Below are 18301 nucleotides of genomic sequence, written 5' to 3'. Positions count from 1 at the left end.
AACCGGGAAAGCTGAAGGAGGAATACTGTCCCTGACCTGGGAGATTGGCCTGCAGTGGTTGCCTTGCTGCTGAAGGAGAGGAGAAAGACTCAAAGACTTAATTTTTAACTTGTGCCAAAGATCTCAAAGGGCTTGTGAGTGAGCTTACCCCCTGAACGAAGTCCCAGGACCAGTGGACTTCACCCGCCTTGAGGAGAGCTGCTGGAAACGCGGTTTTCCCTGTAGTGCTGAGGCACGGAGCTGTGTGCGCCTCGTATAATCTGCTCGAACTCTGTGAAACCCCGTGCCAAGTCACCCACCTCAAACAACGCGACTCTGAGCCCTAAGACCCGCACCAGCGCCGTCAATGAGCCGTAGCTCGCACCGTGACAGTGGAACCACGCATCGCACTTCGTTTCACCCCCTTCGAGCAGCGCTGATCACCGAGCACGCTGCCGCTGATGTCAAGCCTACAATCGCGCTGACAGGTGGAGTACGCTTCGCCTTCCGCGTCGTACTGGCCGCCTCGCCCGCGCCGAAGGACTGACATGACCCCTCCCAAGGTACGGCTCGTACGCCGCAACGTAACAAGATCGCACCGCACCTGGCACCGCCCCCTCAAGACGACCCGCACTGAGGAAAACTATGAGTCGTAGCTCGCACCGTGACAGGAGGACATCGCCGCGTACACCGCTTTCTTTTACCTCGTCCCATCCGTGCCGGACGCATCCAAATTAAGGTACTGTGAGCAACTCGCCTTGCATTTGCGCGCACATCGGACCGAAGCGTCCGCTGCGCCGGGTAGACTCTTCTGGGCCGTTCCATCACCGGGAGAGCCAGACAAAGGGTGCGAAGCGCACAGAACTCTAAGATAAGCTTTGTTAAAGATCAGAACTCTTGTATTGCTGACTGTATTGTGGATTATTCTTGTCTTTATATGGTCTTGTGCTAAGCCTTACATAAAAGCTAAGCTATTTTTGATATAATCCAAGCGTGGTGTCTATTTGTGGTGTTGTCACTGAGTTACTGTATGTGGTCACAAATGCTTAACCTACAACAACTCTGAAATAAGCGCACCAATCTACCTAGAGGGTGAGCAGGGGTTGTTTTGAGAGAGTGATCCCCTTATCCTGACTAGAGGAGAGGATCCCTGCTTGTCGCAAGTACCTACCTGTGCCAACCAGAGATCCCCAAATCTAACAGGGTGTGTGTAGTAGTTGGCTCTTAGGTTTTGAGCCTCTCTAGCCTACCACTATTTTGGTGGTTGTGGGTGACATTTGTCTGTTATCTTTGTGGGCAGCCTACCACTATTTTTGTGGTTGTGGGTGACATTTATGTGTTACCTTTGTTGGCAATGTTTGTATTTGACCCTATGTGGATGTTGTGGCAGTGTGTACATCTCTCACTGTTAGGGGTGTTTGGGAGAGAACGCCCTTTGTTGTGGAGCCTCTCTCTTGCCTACCACTATTTTCGTGGTTGTGGGTGACATTGTGTGTTACCTTTGTGGGCAATGTGTTGTAGTTGAGCCCTCGTGGTTGTTGTGGGAGTGTGTGTATCTCTCACTGTTGGGGGTGTGTGTATGTGAGGAGGCTCTATGTTGTGAAGTCTCTCTGGCCTACCACGGTGTGGTAAATAATTTAATTACCGGGACTTAATTTGATGCGGAAAATCTATAATAATAGCTCAGTAAAATAAGAGGCAGAATCCGTGGTATTAGAGGTTCAGAACGGGTTTTATTCCTATACAAAGGAACATAATTCGAATTATGGGCCTTCTATTCCATCACCACGAGAGTTCAGGAAGGAAGGAACAATACATTATTGCCAGGTAATCATTTTTATAGAAAAGGCATTACAGTGAAACAGATGCAGGAGGCGTAACAGTTGATATCAGAGATAAAAGCATACATACGTAACTAAAATGGGTGTAACTAGGCGTAACTAAAGAACGTCATTAGATGTGATGTCATAAATGGGTGGTTCCATGAAAGAATTTCGCAATGTCAGCAAAAATACTTGGCAGAGATGCGCGCGCAGCCGCATGACGTGTGATTGACGTGTAACTAGAGGGTGAAAGGGACTTGACATTTAGCTCTACATGTGGAGACAAAAGTCTGGGGTTATGTCAACCTAATCCCAAATCATATCTAATATCCTATGTTTAAAGAACTGTGTTATCCAAAAAGAGAGGTCTCTTAGGATAGAATCTTATTCTATACTGACTATACTGACTGTTAGTGCGTGTACAAGCGTCTAAGGGTCTACACTAGATGCGAGGGGGTAGGAATATTCCATGGTAACAGGGCTATGAATTACTTGCATGAGGGCAGCGAGGCCTGGTCCTTTGCACGGTAGCTGGAGGAATGTTTACCTAAACTACCAGACAGGAATGCATCGGATGAGGAGCGGAGCAGAGCAGATAATCTTGAAGGTGACATACAGTTTTTGGCAGGCAGATAGGCCGACAGGCCGAGTCAGGCACCGTTAGCCGCGCAGGGAGTAGGACAAAGTTCATGGATACAGATGCGAGCTCAGACTGGAGCTTTCAGAGGCAGAAGGCAGGAAAAAGCTTAATGGCAGAATCAGGGCCTACTCGCCTGGACTGTAAAATGGGATAAGTGAACCATATAAAGCCGGTGGCCTTTCATACTTAGGAATAGAATATCCGGCCCATTCATGGCGGATCTGAAAGAGGACATGTTGACGGTGGACGCACATGTGTTTGCGTCTTCATAACTGGAACTGGAGGGAACATACATGTACTTGTGATTTATACATGAAACCGTTGGGGTCCAAGATAGGGGACATAACCGACCATAAAAATCCATATTTCCACATTCCCTCCTTGTCCCCTACTTGCCCTTAGGAGATATCAATCTTCATCAATCCATCGATCTGTTCATATAACATCATTTGTTCTTCTTTCTTCTTCCGGGATCTTGAACGAAAACTTGGATGTGGGATACACGAGGTGGCACATAGACCACAAATCGCTGGCCCACATTGTAGACATAAGCAGCAACTGAATAGTATGAGAAAGCCAATACCTAGGAAGGATAGTATTCTCCATCCCCAGGCTGACAACACGCCCCAGAACCAACCGGACCAAGTCCAGGTGCCTGGATTCTGGTGTATCTGGCTTACAATCTTATGAAGGCGGGTTATGGCTTTATATACTGACGGTGAATTTTCTGGTATGAAAATGCAACAACTTGATCCGATGACCCTACAAGCTCCGCCCCTATCGGCCAGGATGACGTCAAGGACAAGACGATTTTGAAGCACAACAATCCGCATAGCAGACTGTTCTTCTGTTAAATTGCCTAAGGCGGAAATAGTTTCGTTCACTACTGCTTCAAGGGTTCTGGTTAATCTACGTATCAACTTACTATTAGTGACGGTACCTATATAAGGAAAGAAGCCTTTATTGAAATCTGTGTATTTCTCCCATGCTGTTTCAGTGTAATCGACTATTGGGAGATCTCTCTGCTGTCTATTGTGTACTAAATGAGTATTTCTATGATAATCAGGAGGAGCTAGGAAAACAGGTGGTAGAAGGAATGCTATGTAACAGGTACCATCCCAATCTAAAGGTAGGCGTATATATGCGGTCTGTCCACATATAAAGTAGGAATGACGAGAAGCTCTAAATGTAGACTTGCCTTGATCACTGAATTTTATCCCAGTGGTGCATTTACTATGGCCCATGTGTATGGAGCCATTCTTTCTTATGCATAGTTCCCCTTTAACTGGGAATACGGACATGGCGGGCAAAATTGGTGTAGCTTCAGATTCAACGTTCAGGATCATGAGGTTAAGTGTAAAATTACCTAATCCATATACTTCATTTTCTAGATCAGTTCCTGTTCTTTTGGGAAGTCCCTCCTTGTTAGGGTAGCAGACTTTAAGCAAAACTAAGTTCAGGTTTCCCCATACTCAGTTGTCTTGATAAACTGCTGAGTTTGTATCTAAGGAATTAATTAAACTAAACCATGCTCCACAGGAGCCATTGTGTGTGAACGGATATGGAAAGAGGGGCAAAACTCCCTTATAGTTCTGATAGGGAGGGAGTCGGCCACATATCCAACAATTTGTAGCATTGCTAGTCTGATGGGAATGATGTAACATACTAATAAAAGTGTTGTTGCGCAGCGCAAATCTATATGACAACTCATGCGGGGGTAATTCACTAAAAGAATGTTCAGCAGTAACATTATAAACATGTTTAGAAATAGGATAATATATGTGCAACAATATACTTGCAGCGATTATTAAAAGACATAAGAAAAATAAAATTAATAACGTCACTGTGCAATGACTACGCAGTGATTTACAGTACGCATGTTTTTTCAACTTCATTTGATTATTTCTTTCTCTATTCCGGTCCAGAGGATACATGTCAGAGACAAATTCAACCGATTCACCTTGGAGAGGACTTAAACAATCAAATTGTCTGACTGACTGGACCTCAATTTTAGTCTGTATAGTTCTGAGTTCGTTTGCTCAACCAAAGGGAGCTTTGAGTCTGTCTTTGAAGAAACACAGGGTTTAGTCTCTATATCGGATGGTAGTCCATGAAATTTCTTGATATGACTCGAATGTATCCAACCTTTGCGACCTTCGATCTTCACGGCTGTCCTCGTGGTGAGCAGAACAAGTTGAGGCGATTTCCACCTCGGATCCAGCTGAGTCTTCCGGTCAAAATTCCGCACCAACACCAAGTCCCCGGGAACTACGTCGTGGGGTTTCACCTCGGTATTGTCGGGAAAGGCTGCAGCTACCTGTGAACGACAAGATTGTAGTGCAGACATCAAGGAAGCCAGGTAATCTGTCAGCATATTACAGTCAACGTCAGTGATTTTACGAGGTATAGGCGTCCCCCACATATTTGGTGGTCTACCGAAGATCACCTCATACGGGGATAGCCCTGTTCGAGAATGTGCTACCATTCTCATGTAAAAGAGTGCAACTGGTAAGGCTACTACCCAATCGACACCTTTCTGTCTACATATTTTGGACAATCTAATTTTCAGAGTTTGATTATGTCGTTCCACGAGACCTGCTGCCTCGGGGTGTCGGACACAGTGAAATCTCCATTGATAACCTAACAAAAGTGAAACGTGTTTCATTAGTTCGGATGAGAACGGCTGGCCGTTATCTGAGTAGACAGCACGTGGTAAACCGTACCGTGGGAAGAATTCTCGAACTAACTGTTTGGCAGTAGTCGGGGCAGTGTAATCTGAAACCGGGTATGCCTCTGTCCAACGGGAAAGAGCACAAACAACTACAAGAACATATTTGAATCCTCGACATCGTTCCATCTGGATATAATCCATCTGGAGGACTTCAAAAGGGTGATCAGGAGGCTGAAATCCACCCTGTTCTACGGGAATGCTTTTACCTGGGTTAAACTGACAACAGATCATACAGGTACGAACCTTTTGTTTAGCTGCTGCTCGTAAATGTTTGTTGAACCAAATGTGTTGAATGCTGTCTAGCATAGCCTTTTCTCCTAGGTGCGCTGGACTATGTATTGTATTAATGATAACTTGGACCATTGAGTCGGGAAGAAACCATATAGATTTTTCCTTCGTCATCCATCCCTGATCAGTTTGGATCCCTCCTAATTCAGTCCATTTCTTTATTTCTTCTGGTGCAGCATGTGTCTGTATGTCAATTACGTCAAGAGCGGGATCCTTAACCGTCATGCAATGTGTTGGCGTCAGAACTGTTGTCTTTGTCATGTCAGATGTGTGAGTTTGAGCAGTCTGTTTAGCTGTTCTGTCAGCTAGGTCATTGCCTTGGGAAATGATATCAGTAACTTTCGTATGAGCTTTACATTTCATAATTGATATTGCAGTGGGTAGATGTATTGCATCTAATAAGGCATGAATGAGGGGTCCGTGCTGAATGTGGGCACCGTGAGAAGTTAAATAACCTCTCTCTCGCCATAGTACGCCGAAGTCATGGACGACTCCGAATGCATAACGTGAATCTGTGTATATGTTGACTTTCTTATTTGTGACTTGAATACAGGCTTGTGTCAGAGCGATGAGCTCTGCTGCTTGAGCTGACAAGGTATCAATACAATTTGTTTCAATAATTTCAGTGTCTGTTGTGACTGCATACGCGGCCACTAGCTCTCCTGTACTTGTTCTCATACATGAACCATCTACATACAACGTCAGGTCTGGATCTGTCAATGGGACGTCTGTCAAGTCTTGTCTGGGTTTCGTCGTGATAGTAATAACTTCAATACAATCATGTGCTAGTGGGTCTGTTCCGTTTACTGGCAAAAGTGTGGCAGGATTCAATGTACTACAACGTCTGATTTCTATGTGTGGCTGAAACAATGTCAGTTCGTAACCGGTGAGTCTTGCTATAGTCAAGTGTTGTGTTTGCGTGCGGTTCAAGAGAACCTCCACTGCGTGTGGTACTTGTACTGTCAATGGATGTCCTAACACTATGGCATCGCTTTGTCTGATTGCTAAAGCTGTCGCTGCCACTGACTTCAGGCACGCAGGCAGAGCCTGAGCTACGGGATCTAGTGTACTAGAAAAATAGGCACATGGTTTATGTGATCCTGCTTGTTCCTGTGTGAGTACTGACAAAGCAGTACCTTCGCGTTCTGTAACAAAGAGTGTAAACTGTTTACTGTAACATGGTGTTGCTAGGACAGGTGCTTGACATAAAGCTTTCTTTAAACTTTCAAAGGCGTGTGTATGTTCTTGAGTCCAAGGGAGGACAGTCGATGTGGCTGCCTCCTGTGTTGTCAACTGAATGAGTGGTTTTGCTAGAAATGCATACTGAGGGATCCACTGCCTACAATATGAAGTGAGGCCTATAAAAGCCCGCACCTCCTTTTGTGTCTTGGGTACTGACATGTTATCAATTAACTGTATGCGGTCGGGTGTAAGCTGCCTTCCCTCCTTGGACAGCGAGTGACCAAGGTAAACAACTCGCTGGACACAGAATTGCAGCTTAGAAGGGAACACCTTGTGCCCCTTTTCGGCCAAAAAATGTAAAACCGTCAGTGAGGCTTTTTCACATTCAGGTTCGCTTCTAGCGGTGATCAGCAGATCATCGACATATTGAAGCAGGGCAGTGTTGACTGGCATGTGGATACTGTCAAGTTCTCGTTTCAGTGCTTGGCTATAGATGCTGGGGCTTTCTGTGAATCCTTGAGGTGCGCGTGTGAATTTAAAGCTTCGTCCATTTAAACTAAATCCGAACAAGTATTGACTTTCCGGATCTATTGGGACGCTAAAAAAGGCATTCTTGAGATCAATTACAGTAAAGAATGTTGCTTCGGAATCAATGGCTGTCAGTAATGAAGAAATGTCTGGAACTACGGGGTATTGTGGTACAATACATTTATTTAATTCGCGCAGATCAATAACCAATCGATATACTGGCGGGGCTTTTGGATCAGTTCGTTTAAGAATCGGAATTATCGGGGAATTACATACATTGGAGTCGGTTTCCACAACCACTCCTTGGGTAATAAGCTCGTCAATGATTTGTAGTAAAGCCACTACAGCATCTGGGGGTAACTTGTATTGTCGCATTCGTGGTAGTACCACTCCTGTCTTTAGTGTGACTCGATATGGTGTAATGTTCATGCAACCAACATCTGTAGGGCCTTGTGCCCATAAGTGTGTGGGTAAAGTCTGCAGTCGGTAATCCATGTCTCGGGACACATAGTGCCCTTTGAAATCACGTAAAAACAATCTTACTCCTTCCGGAGAACAACATATTATAGCTCCTAGAGCTTTCAATGTTTTTATACCTAACAAGTTTTCTGGACATGATTTAGTAAGCAATAAATCTGTAGTTCGTGTCAAAGGACCAATCGTAAGGGGAAGAGGCTGTGATACTTCGTTAATGATGGGTTTTCCTGAAAAACCAAGGGAAATATTCTGTGAGCCTGAGAGGGGTGCCCCTGGAACTTCACTACGTTTTATGGTTGTTCGGCTTGCCCCTGTATGAAGTAAAAATTTTCTATCCTGGCCTAATAGTTCACTGTATACATAAGGTCCTTCTTGATCTACAGGGACCTCGATAAGGGGTAAGCCAAGTTCCCTCTCTAGGCTGTTTCATGAGTATCGTTGATAATCAGGATAGTCATACTGTGCAGTCTGGTACATCTGTCGTGTCGTTGTTGGTGTAGCAGCAATAGGCTGCGGTGGTGGAGCTGGCATAGACTGTTGCGGAGCTGGCATGGCCTGTGCATGCTGCGGAGCTCCTTGTTGGTTCTGATCCTGTCTAAGTGGTCGTGGTCTTTCTTTTGTATTACCTATGGCGATATTATGTTTTAAAACTGGACAATCGTGTACATAATGACCTGGCTGTTTACAATAGTTGCATGTCCCCTTTACAGAACCTGCTGAAACACTGGACTGTGTCATACCCTTTTTATGACCGTCAGCTGGAACTGTCTGGGAAACTAGCATTTTCATTTTCGTGTCTTTCATGCGTCTTTGTTCATGTTCTTGTTCCTCTCTAATTCTATTGTGATGGTACTGTAGCATTTGTAACATTTGTGACGGAGTGTTACCTTGCCAGGTACTCTCGAATTTCAATACTCTATTCTTAACTTGGGGCAGGGCATTTTCAACTAATTTTGTCACAAACAGATGTGGATACGATTCGCTACTTGCTTTTATTCCACTATTTATACGAAAACATTTTTCGAATCGGGCATAAAAGTCACTAGTGTCTTCATCTTGCTTTTGTTTACAGGCTGAGATTGCACCCCAATCTTCCTTTTTCGTAGTTAATAAACGTGGTAGTACCTGTACTAGTAAACCTGGTAGTATTTTGGTCTTGTCTCCAAGCCCTAGACCTGGACCTCGAGCTGTTTCTTCGTTTTCTAATGCTGTCCAATCTATCTTTTGGTCTCCCACCTCCCAATCCTTTTCTTTCAGTTTTTCATAAATGCCCGCAGGCATTAATACCTTTAATATTTTCATAATGTCGGGATAGGTATACTCTCCCATGAGCAACATGTCTTTAATTTCACGGTGGAAACCCGCTGGGTCTTTGTCATGACTGGGTACCACTTTCTTCATTTCTAATAGTTCCATTTTAGATATGGGTGTGTATACAAACACACGTTTAAACTGGTTGTCATCACCTTTTATCGGGTGCACTTCGCGTAAGGGATTCTGTCTATCCATATAATACGTCGTTCTTTCCTTGATGGGCAGTGAGACATGTTCGGGGCATACAAAAAGAATGTACTGCTTTCTGGATTCTAGTATTTCTCTAATTAACTCAGTACCTGAACCTCTCCATTTATTCGTGAGTAATTCAGTCAATATATCAGGTAAGGGACCAGGATCGGAGTGTTGGCTTTTATATAATGTAAGGAGTTGTTGAATCATGTAGATACCAGCTAAACGCTGTTCATCTGGGTTGAGGTTCAAAAACGTGTGTGCTAGTGTATCATCACTATATTTTCCGGGACTGTCAACCCAGTGAACGGCTGACCTGGCTAATTCTTGTTCGTCCATAGAATCGAGTATATGATAACCCCTTCGTTCTCGGAGTAATTTGTCAGCGGCTTGGAACGAATGTTCGGGGGACCTTATATTTATTATAGGTGTTTGGAAATTTCTGTTATTATCTGGACGTATCGGACGTATCGGATCAGTAAAGCATCTAGTATTATTGCAAGATCTTCCTCTACCTACATAGGCCATTGTTTCTAACTGTCCTGTGGGCAGTTCTAATTCTTCCTCCTCTTCGGTTTGTTCATGCTGGTCTACTGCTAATCTTTCTTCGTGTATTCGTTCTACTTCTTTGCGGATTTTTCGGCACATAGCTATTATACTTAATCGTTTATCATGTCTCCCTTCTGATATATTCCGACTCCATGTGGTAAGAATTTGCATTTCTTCCGGATTTACCCCTGGTCGGTCTTGATTTCTGACCACACAATTTATGAGGAAACGTAACAGTTCTCCCTGTATCTCCACTTTCTGGTACTCCATGGCTCTATTAATACTTTCAGAATCTCGCCCTGACTGGACAAAATGATATATATTTTCTAAATGTGTAGTCATTCCTGGTAGCCTCCCTAAATATATTGCAGCTCGTCGGATACGTAATGATGCCAGCAGCATTTCATCCTTTTTGCCGGGCACAGGATCATATCTACAATCTATTAGAAGTTCCTTAAGCGTGTCGGGAGTTACTAGTTTGGGCGTACGTTGGTGGGCTAATTCTTGAAAGGAAAGTTTATTTACTCTGGGTGGCGTGGAGAAAATGTTTGTTGTACTTCCTGTAGCACCGCCTGGGGTGCTGGGTGTGAAAGGATTCGTTGAACGTGATATAGCAACCATAGGTGTGGGTACAGCTGTGGAAACAGATGTGCTTGCCGGAACTTGTGTCGGAATTTGTTGTTGCGGAGGTCTTGGCGTTGAACCCCCTCGGTAGGCGGTCTATGTGGTGCAGTATTAGCATACTCGGGAGCTGCGTCGTCTAAATAAGAGGAAAGGAAAACATCTTCTGCGGTTCTGGGATGCCCTTTGGGATGTGCTTTTATCGGAAACAATGGGGGTGGCAAGTCTTTGGGTATCTCCAGAGTAGCCTTAGGTGACCCTTCGGCCAGAAGAGGATACATACCATTCATAAGGGCATTTCTTTGTCTGTCTACTTGTTCTGCTTTTGCTCGGGTACCTTCTTCAATTAGTAGATTTTCTCGCATTTTATCTGAATTCTCCTTACTCTTCTCTTCCTGTCTACGTGCTTTTTCTGTACGTCTATACGATTCTTTACGCCATAATTCAATGGCATCTTTCTGTGATTGTCTAGCTTTCTTTTTCCATAATTCTTCCTCTACTTTCATGATGCAATCTGCATCCCAGGTCCCAATTGCGGGCCACCTCTGACTTTCTGGTAATTCCTTGGTGTAGTCTACCCATAAATCAAGAAATAATATGGCGTCTAGGCCATGTTTATGATACATGAAGTACCCTGGAGTGTCCCTAGGAGGAATGGGAACAGCTTCTTCGAGTACCCCTTTTCTAGTTTTGATCTGTCTTAATTTCGAAAAGAGCGGCATATTGAGAACTGATCTGATACCTAATTTTGAACACGTTTAATACAACAAAACACAATAATGAACAGTCATTCACACCACAATATGCAGAACGTATTTAAAACATTTAACATTTAATATTTAATGAACAACAATGATGGCCATTTAGGGATCTAGTCACTAAGCATAATACTCGACACTAACTAGGTAATTCTGAATTATATACTAGACATACTTGATATACTGCTGAACAGTACAGATACACTGCTGAAACAGTGCAGACCGGATTTGTGTACCCAAACCCGTCTTGACCGGCACAACCTATGTGCACGTCAGAACGCCTCCCCGATAATGGTACTCACCGGGTAGCTCGGAACGGAAGGCCTCGGAACTGAACTGAACTGGACTCGGACTCGGACCGGACTGGACTCGACTCGAAACTTCGGAACTTCGGAACCTGGTGGGCCTCTGTATACCTCGGATCTTGCTCTCTCAGCTAGGCTCTGGTCGGGATACTTCGCACTTCTCACCGCCTCGTCTGGGTGTTGATCGCAGCCTCAGTTACCCCCGCTCGGCAGGAGGGAGATACAGGAAATCCTGTGGGTACGCGTTGTTGTCCGTCCAGCTGTGACAGGAGACCGGGCCTGCAACGCACCTCCGGCGCGTGAGATGAGAAAGTGTCCCTGTTCGGGCGCCATTTATGTGGTAAATAATTTAATTACCGGGACTTAATTTGATGCGGAAAATCTATAATAATAGCTCAGTAAAATAAGAGGCAGAATCCGTGGTATTAGAGGTTCAGAACGGGTTTTATTCCTATACAAAGGAACATAATTCGAATTATGGGCCTTCTATTCCATCACCACGAGAGTTCAGGAAGGAAGGAACAATACATTATTGCCAGGTAATCATTTTTATAGAAAAGGCATTACAGTGAAACAGATGCAGGAGGCGTAACAGTTGATATCAGAGATAAAAGCATACATACGTAACTAAAATGGGTGTAACTAGGCGTAACTAAAGAACGTCATTAGATGTGATGTCATAAATGGGTGGTTCCATGAAAGAATTTCGCAATGTCAGCAAAAATACTTGGCAGAGATGCGCGCGCAGCCGCATGACGTGTGATTGACGTGTAACTAGAGGGTGAAAGGGACTTGACATTTAGCTCTACATGTGGAGACAAAAGTCTGGGGTTATGTCAACCTAATCCCAAATCATATCTAATATCCTATGTTTAAAGAACTGTGTTATCCAAAAAGAGAGGTCTCTTAGGATAGAATCTTATTCTATACTGACTATACTGACTGTTAGTGCGTGTACAAGCGTCTAAGTGTCTACACTAGATGCGAGGGGGTAGGAATATTCCATGGTAACAGGGCTATGAATTACTTGCATGAGGGCAGCGAGGCCTGGTCCTTTGCACGGTAGCTGGAGGAATGTTTACCTAAACTACCAGACAGGAATGCATCGGATGAGGAGCGGAGCAGAGCAGATAATCTTGAAGGTGACATACAGTTTTTGGCAGGCCGATAGGCCGACAGGCCGAGTCAGGCACCGTTAGCCGCGCAGGGAGTAGGACAAAGTTCATGGATACAGATGCGAGCTCAGACTGGAGCTTTCAGAGGCAGAAGGCAGGAAAAAGCTTAATGGCAGAATCAGGGCCTACTCGCCTGGACTGTAAAATGGGATAAGTGAACCATATAAAGCCGGTGGCCTTTCATACTTAGGAATAGAATATCCGGCCCATTCATGGCGGATCTGAAAGAGGACATGTTGACGGTGGACGCACATGTGTTTGCGTCTTCATAACTGGAACTGGAGGGAACATACATGTACTTGTGATTTATACATGAAACCGTTGGGGTCCAAGATAGGGGACATAACCGACCATAAAAATCCATATTTCCACAACGGTTTTGTGGTTGTGGGTGGACATAGGTTTGTCTCCCTTGTGGGCGTTGGTTAGAGTTGACTATGTTGTTGAGTCACTCGTGTCTACCACTTTTTGTGATTGGTAGGTGAATTTCACTTCACCTTCAGCTTTGGCGTTTCTGCTGAGCATTTTATTGTGTTTTTGTCCTCCCTTTCCTGCTTCTCTTACGGCATGCGTCTTTGTCCCAGGTTGAGTATGGGTTTTACTGTGGTCTGTTGTCTTGTGCACCATTGTTGTTTGTTTCCCTGGGTGCTCACATTCATTTTCGGCCTGGCTAGCTGTGGTGTTTGTGGCCTCAAGAGTTGGTTGGTTGTGAATGGTGGTGTTGTTTGCTGGTTTGTTTGTGTGTGGAAGGGGAGTGGATGTGTGTAGGTGTTGTCTTTCTGTTTGATGATTTGTTTCTTCTCTTTAGGTACGTGGGTGGGCATTATTGTTTTACTATTGCTTTGCCTTACGTTGAAATTAATGCAAATTGCTACTTTTTCCTGTGCTTTCCTGCATTCTTGGATGTTAACTTGTAAGCCCATTGTACTGCGTTTTCTTTGCTTTTCATTCTACAGGTTTGCCCTCAACCATTCTCATGTCTTTGCAATAGTACCTTTTCAGATTTACGTGCATGTTAATTTTCTCTTTGATGTGCTTTTCACTTGTATCATTGAATTATGCTTTGTCTAATATGAGGAAGGGAAAAGTGTTGTACCTGCTGCTCAGCCAGTGTGAATGTGGTATGGAATGTTTGTGTGGATGATGCTGTGGAATGTTGGGTGAGTGGAGATTGTCAGTTGGGAGAATGGGCTGAGCAGCAGGAAGGCTGCTCCTGGTGGGGCTCTGCTCAAGATCTTAACCTGAAATAAACATATCTAAAGATATTACGTGGAGTGGACCTACATCTGTTCACCACAGTTACCATCTAACTGAAGAGAAATCGGTTGATCGTCCAGGGAAGGATAAACAGCTGAGTGTGTATAATAATGTTTTAAGAAAATGTGTATTATGCAAACCTAAATCTCTACAGAAAAAGCATTAAAACACCGGACCACACTGTCTGAGGAAAATCAAGAAAGGGCAAAAATAGCGGGTTACATATTTTAATCCCAACCTGTGAACGATCGCGACTGCTTACTCACTAAACAGAATCTGAAACCAGAAAACCTGGGGTGATCTTAGCTTTCCTGCTTGACCAATATTTTGTGATATTAGGCAAATATTTACTTTGTTATCACATATGAGAGTACCTTCCAGTAGTTTACCTACTGTATTTAATTTGATGATCTATGTATATTAGGACTTAAGGTATTGGGTGTACATGACAAAACTTAGTTTAGGAATGGTATTGTTGAAAGGGGGAGGGCCTGAATATTTCCAAAGAGAGCATGTTTAAAAACTAGCATATATAATAAAAGGCACTGAATGCAATGAAAGAATCTGATTTACTAAGGAGAAAGGCTTCAGCATATTAAAAATACACTTTTTTGAATTTTGAAGAGACTACATCATGTGTATTGCATAATTTACATTACATTGTATTTGAATTATATTTATATTGTTTCTACTACCCCTGACTAGGAGTTGAATGGCTTTACAGCTTCACCGAGAATAATTATGCTGTGTAGACTTTTGTCTACACAGCAGACAAACTAAGGGCATCATTAGGATGTAGGGCGGATCGCCACCGCCCGCATGGCGGTTGCGATCTGCCCTACATCCTTCCTCGCCCACCACCCATTTCCCCCTGCCATATTAGTATGGTGGGAGGACCGCGACGGATGGGAGGACCGTCCACCGCTTTTCCGCATGGTCGACAAGTCGACCGGGCGGAAAAGGGTTTAATATGGTGGCGGTGTCTTCTAGACACAGCCATCCATATTAGGATGCAGGCGGACGGCAGCCTTTCCGTGGCGGCATGTGGATCTTCAAGTTGGGGGCCTGTTGCGGGCCCCCAGGATGTTGGGAGGGTGGGGGGGGCACGCGCGGTACCTGCCACGTTGTGCATGCATATCCACAACATGCACTTTTGGCATTGCGGCGGGTGCTGCTGAAAGCACCGCCCGCCGCAATGTCAAATATGCGTGATGCGCCCGCCAGTGTGGTGGGCGCATCCTAATATCCCACATGGGACCGCCGCACATATGGCGGGCGGTCCCGTTTTCCGTCGGGATGGCGGGCGAGCAAAGTTCGCCCGTCATCCTAATGATGCCCTAAGAGAGGTAGAAAAGTTGTTGAAAAGCAAATGTGGATCGGTGGTATTCAATTGGCAAATTTGTTGCAGAACAACCGTCCTTCCAGGACGAAGTATTTTACCCATACATTGAGGAATTTAGGGCAAAACCTTGCACAGGGTATTGCTATATGGCTGTGAAAGTTGGAATAAGAGCAGTTCATTTTCAAAAATATTTAACGGTTTACATATTTCAATGCCAACCGGTGAACCATCGCAGCTGCTTACTCACAAAGCGGCCACACTGAACAGTCATAGTACGCGCACAACGTGGCATTCACTCCTCCCAATTGGCCAAGAACTCTCAGAATCAGAGCGTGTTGGTCATGGCATGGCTGCAAGACAATTAGGCACAACATTACACTTGAACTTGAGCTTGGCCGTACACTTTAGTGGCCTTGACAAGTCAAAGGCAGGAAAGAAGGTATGTACCACATTACACTTGAACTGTTGAACTTGGCCATACTCTTGACCTTGGCCGTATTGGCCCACCAAGCCACCACTCTGCTGCGCACATTGTGCCAGCAGGCCCCAAAGCGCTACAGCGAACAGTCGCACTACTTGAAAATGTTATGTTATATAAAATTTCTATAGCGCACGGCTACTCCGACAGAGTGTCCCGGCGCTTTTCACTTGCAGCTCAGCGAGAATAACATAACAACATGGAAACAAAACGGAAAAAGTCAGAAGGAAAAAACCTAAAGATTAAAAAGCCAGGTCTTAAGGCTCTTCCTAAACAGAAGCAAATTAGACGTGCTCCGTAGAACCAGAGGCAGCGAGTTCCAAAGCTGGGGGGCTTTCAAACTAAAAGAACGCCCCCCAGTACGGGCTTTCCTTACACGTGGCACCAAGGCCAGGTATAGAGCTTCTGATCGGAGAGAGCGGGCTGGGCGATAAAAAGTCAACCTCCGCTGCAAGTACTTTGCCCCTGTGCCAAACAGAGCTTTATGCATCAGGGTCAAGGTTTTAAACATGATCCGTTTCCGGATAGGCAACCAATGCAGCGCCTGCACCAGCCCCGAAGCTCCCGCTCGCCTATGGAGTCCAAAAATAGCGCGAGCCGCAGCATTCTGCGCCACCTGCAGGCGCTGGACCAAGTAGTCCAGGAGCCCCAGAAAGAGGGCATTGGCGTAGTCCAGTCTAGAGCCTATTAGAGCCTGAACAGTGATCCGCCTGTGCTCCTCAGAGAGCAATGGTAGAAATTTGCGGAGCATCTTCAAAATGCCAAAACAGGTGCCGACCAAACCAAGGATATGTGATCTTAACGTAAGCTTGTTGTCCAGCTTAACTCCCAGGTTTTTGGCGACCAAAGAAGACTGAGCAGGGGGACACATATCCATAGGCCACCAGACCTGCCATTCAGGGTCGGCGGTGCATCCGAAGAACAGGATCTCTGACTTGCTGGAGTTGGCCTTAAGGCTGTTCCGCTGGAACCAGTTAAAGACCATCCCCAGACAGCCCCGAATACACTCTCCATCGAATGCCTGATCTTTCCCGCATGTGAAGAGCAGTTGAGTGTCATCTGCGTAGGATACAATCTGGGCCCCAAAAGCCTCCACCAATGCCGCCAGAGGGGCCATAAAGATATTAAAAAGAGTCGGGCTCAACACAGATCCCTGTGGAACTCCGACTCCCAATGGCGGCATCTCTGCGGTGCTTTGGGAAACCCAGACTGTTTGGCGGCGGCCCTCGAGAAAAGATGTAAACCATTTGAACACCGTCCCCCTAAGACCGATGTCATAAAGCCTGGCGAGAAGCGCCTCATGGGGGACGGTGTCAAAGGCTGCCGACAGGTCTAGCATGACAAGCATGGCCTTGCCGCCTACATCCAGCGTCTCCCGGATGACCTCCGAGACCTCCAGCAGTGCCGTCTCAGTACTTAAATTGGGACGGAACCCAGATTGTGATGGATGCAGGAGATGGTTGGTTTCTAAGAAACCAGACAAGATGCCATGGACATGCTTCTCCGTGATCTTAGCTAGGGCCGGGAGAAGGGAGATTGGCCTGTAGTTGGCCAACACCTCGGCGTCTAGTCCAGGCTTCTTCAGGAGGGGGATCACCATCGCCCTCTTCCAGGCGCATGGGACCCTTCCCTCCCTCAAGGAGGCATTAAGGAGAGGATTAACCAATGGGTTCACCACCGATGCCACCCTGGCCAAAAATTTGGCCGGGCAGGGGTCCAATGGCGACCCAGATTTAAGATTGGTTAGCAGCATCAGGGAAGCTTCGTTGGAGATAGCGGGGAACTCCTCCAGCACAACAGCTGGCATGGACGATGAAACAGATCCCACCCCAATGCTGCACCCCCCCTCACCAGACCTCTCCGGAAAAGAGGCCTGGATGGCCTTGATCTTCTCAGTGAAGAAGCTAGCAAGATCACAGACCCATGTGTCAGAAGACGCTGGAAGGGGCGCGTTGGATCTCAGGGTCGTGAACTCCCTCACCACAGTGAAGATCTCCTTACAGGAGTTCATAGACGCCTCTATCCTCCTGGCCAAGTATTCCTTCTTCGCACACAAGATGTCACGATGTTACACTTTCACTGCCGCCCTATAGGCTAGTTTAGCCTCCTCGTCATATTGGAACGCCAGGCCCTCTCCGCAACCTTACACTGGCAGCGGGACAGGCGAAGCGCCTCTGTAAACCACGGCGCGGATAGTCGTTTGGCCGTGGACCGAGGGGCAACTGCAGGGGAGAGATCGTTCAGCCTTTCTGCCAGCCAGATCTGCAGGGCCTCGGTGTCCCGCTCCAGATCGCCCGTGAGGGAGCACGGATGGTCCACCAGCGCCTGCGCCAGCATCTCAGGCGTCACTTTGTGCAGTGCCCTTGAGACTGAACTAGGTTGTATAGGGGTGTCGCTATGTGGGAACACCGCCTCCGGTATAGAGAACTTAATCAACCTGTGATCAGTCCATAGCACTGGCACAGTATCGATGTCGACAAGAGGAGTCGAAGAAAACACTTGGTCCAAAGTGTGACCCCTCTCATGGGTGGAGCCCGTGACAAAGGGTGCGAGACCCAGCGGAGACGTAATGTCCATCAATCTGATTGCGTCCTCCACATCCAGATGGAAATTAAAGTCACCCGCCAACAAGCAGTGCTGTGTGGACAGGGCCAGTTCGGAA

The 18301-nt window shown here is 45.9% G+C and overlaps 1 protein-coding gene across 1 annotated transcript in view; it reads right to left on the bottom strand.

The window, feature by feature from the left end:
- LOC146864180 (sodium channel protein type 4 subunit alpha B-like) overlaps positions 1 to 17650 on the bottom strand; it is a 1025953-nt gene extending 1008303 nt beyond the window's left edge. Inside the window, exon 1 of the mRNA XM_085638948.1 lies at positions 17491 to 17650. Within this exon, the coding sequence (XP_085495074.1) occupies positions 17491 to 17650 (160 nt within the window). The remainder of the gene's footprint in view (positions 1 to 17490) is intronic.
- Positions 17651 to 18301: the final 651 nt, after the last annotated feature.

Source organism: Triturus cristatus, chromosome 2_1 (assembly GCF_964204655.1).
Source record: "Triturus cristatus chromosome 2_1, aTriCri1.1, whole genome shotgun sequence".
Classification (NCBI taxonomy): Eukaryota; Metazoa; Chordata; class Amphibia; order Caudata; family Salamandridae; genus Triturus; species Triturus cristatus.
Note: the sequence above shows the minus strand (reverse complement) of the source record. Positions and strands in the feature narration are given on the sequence as shown.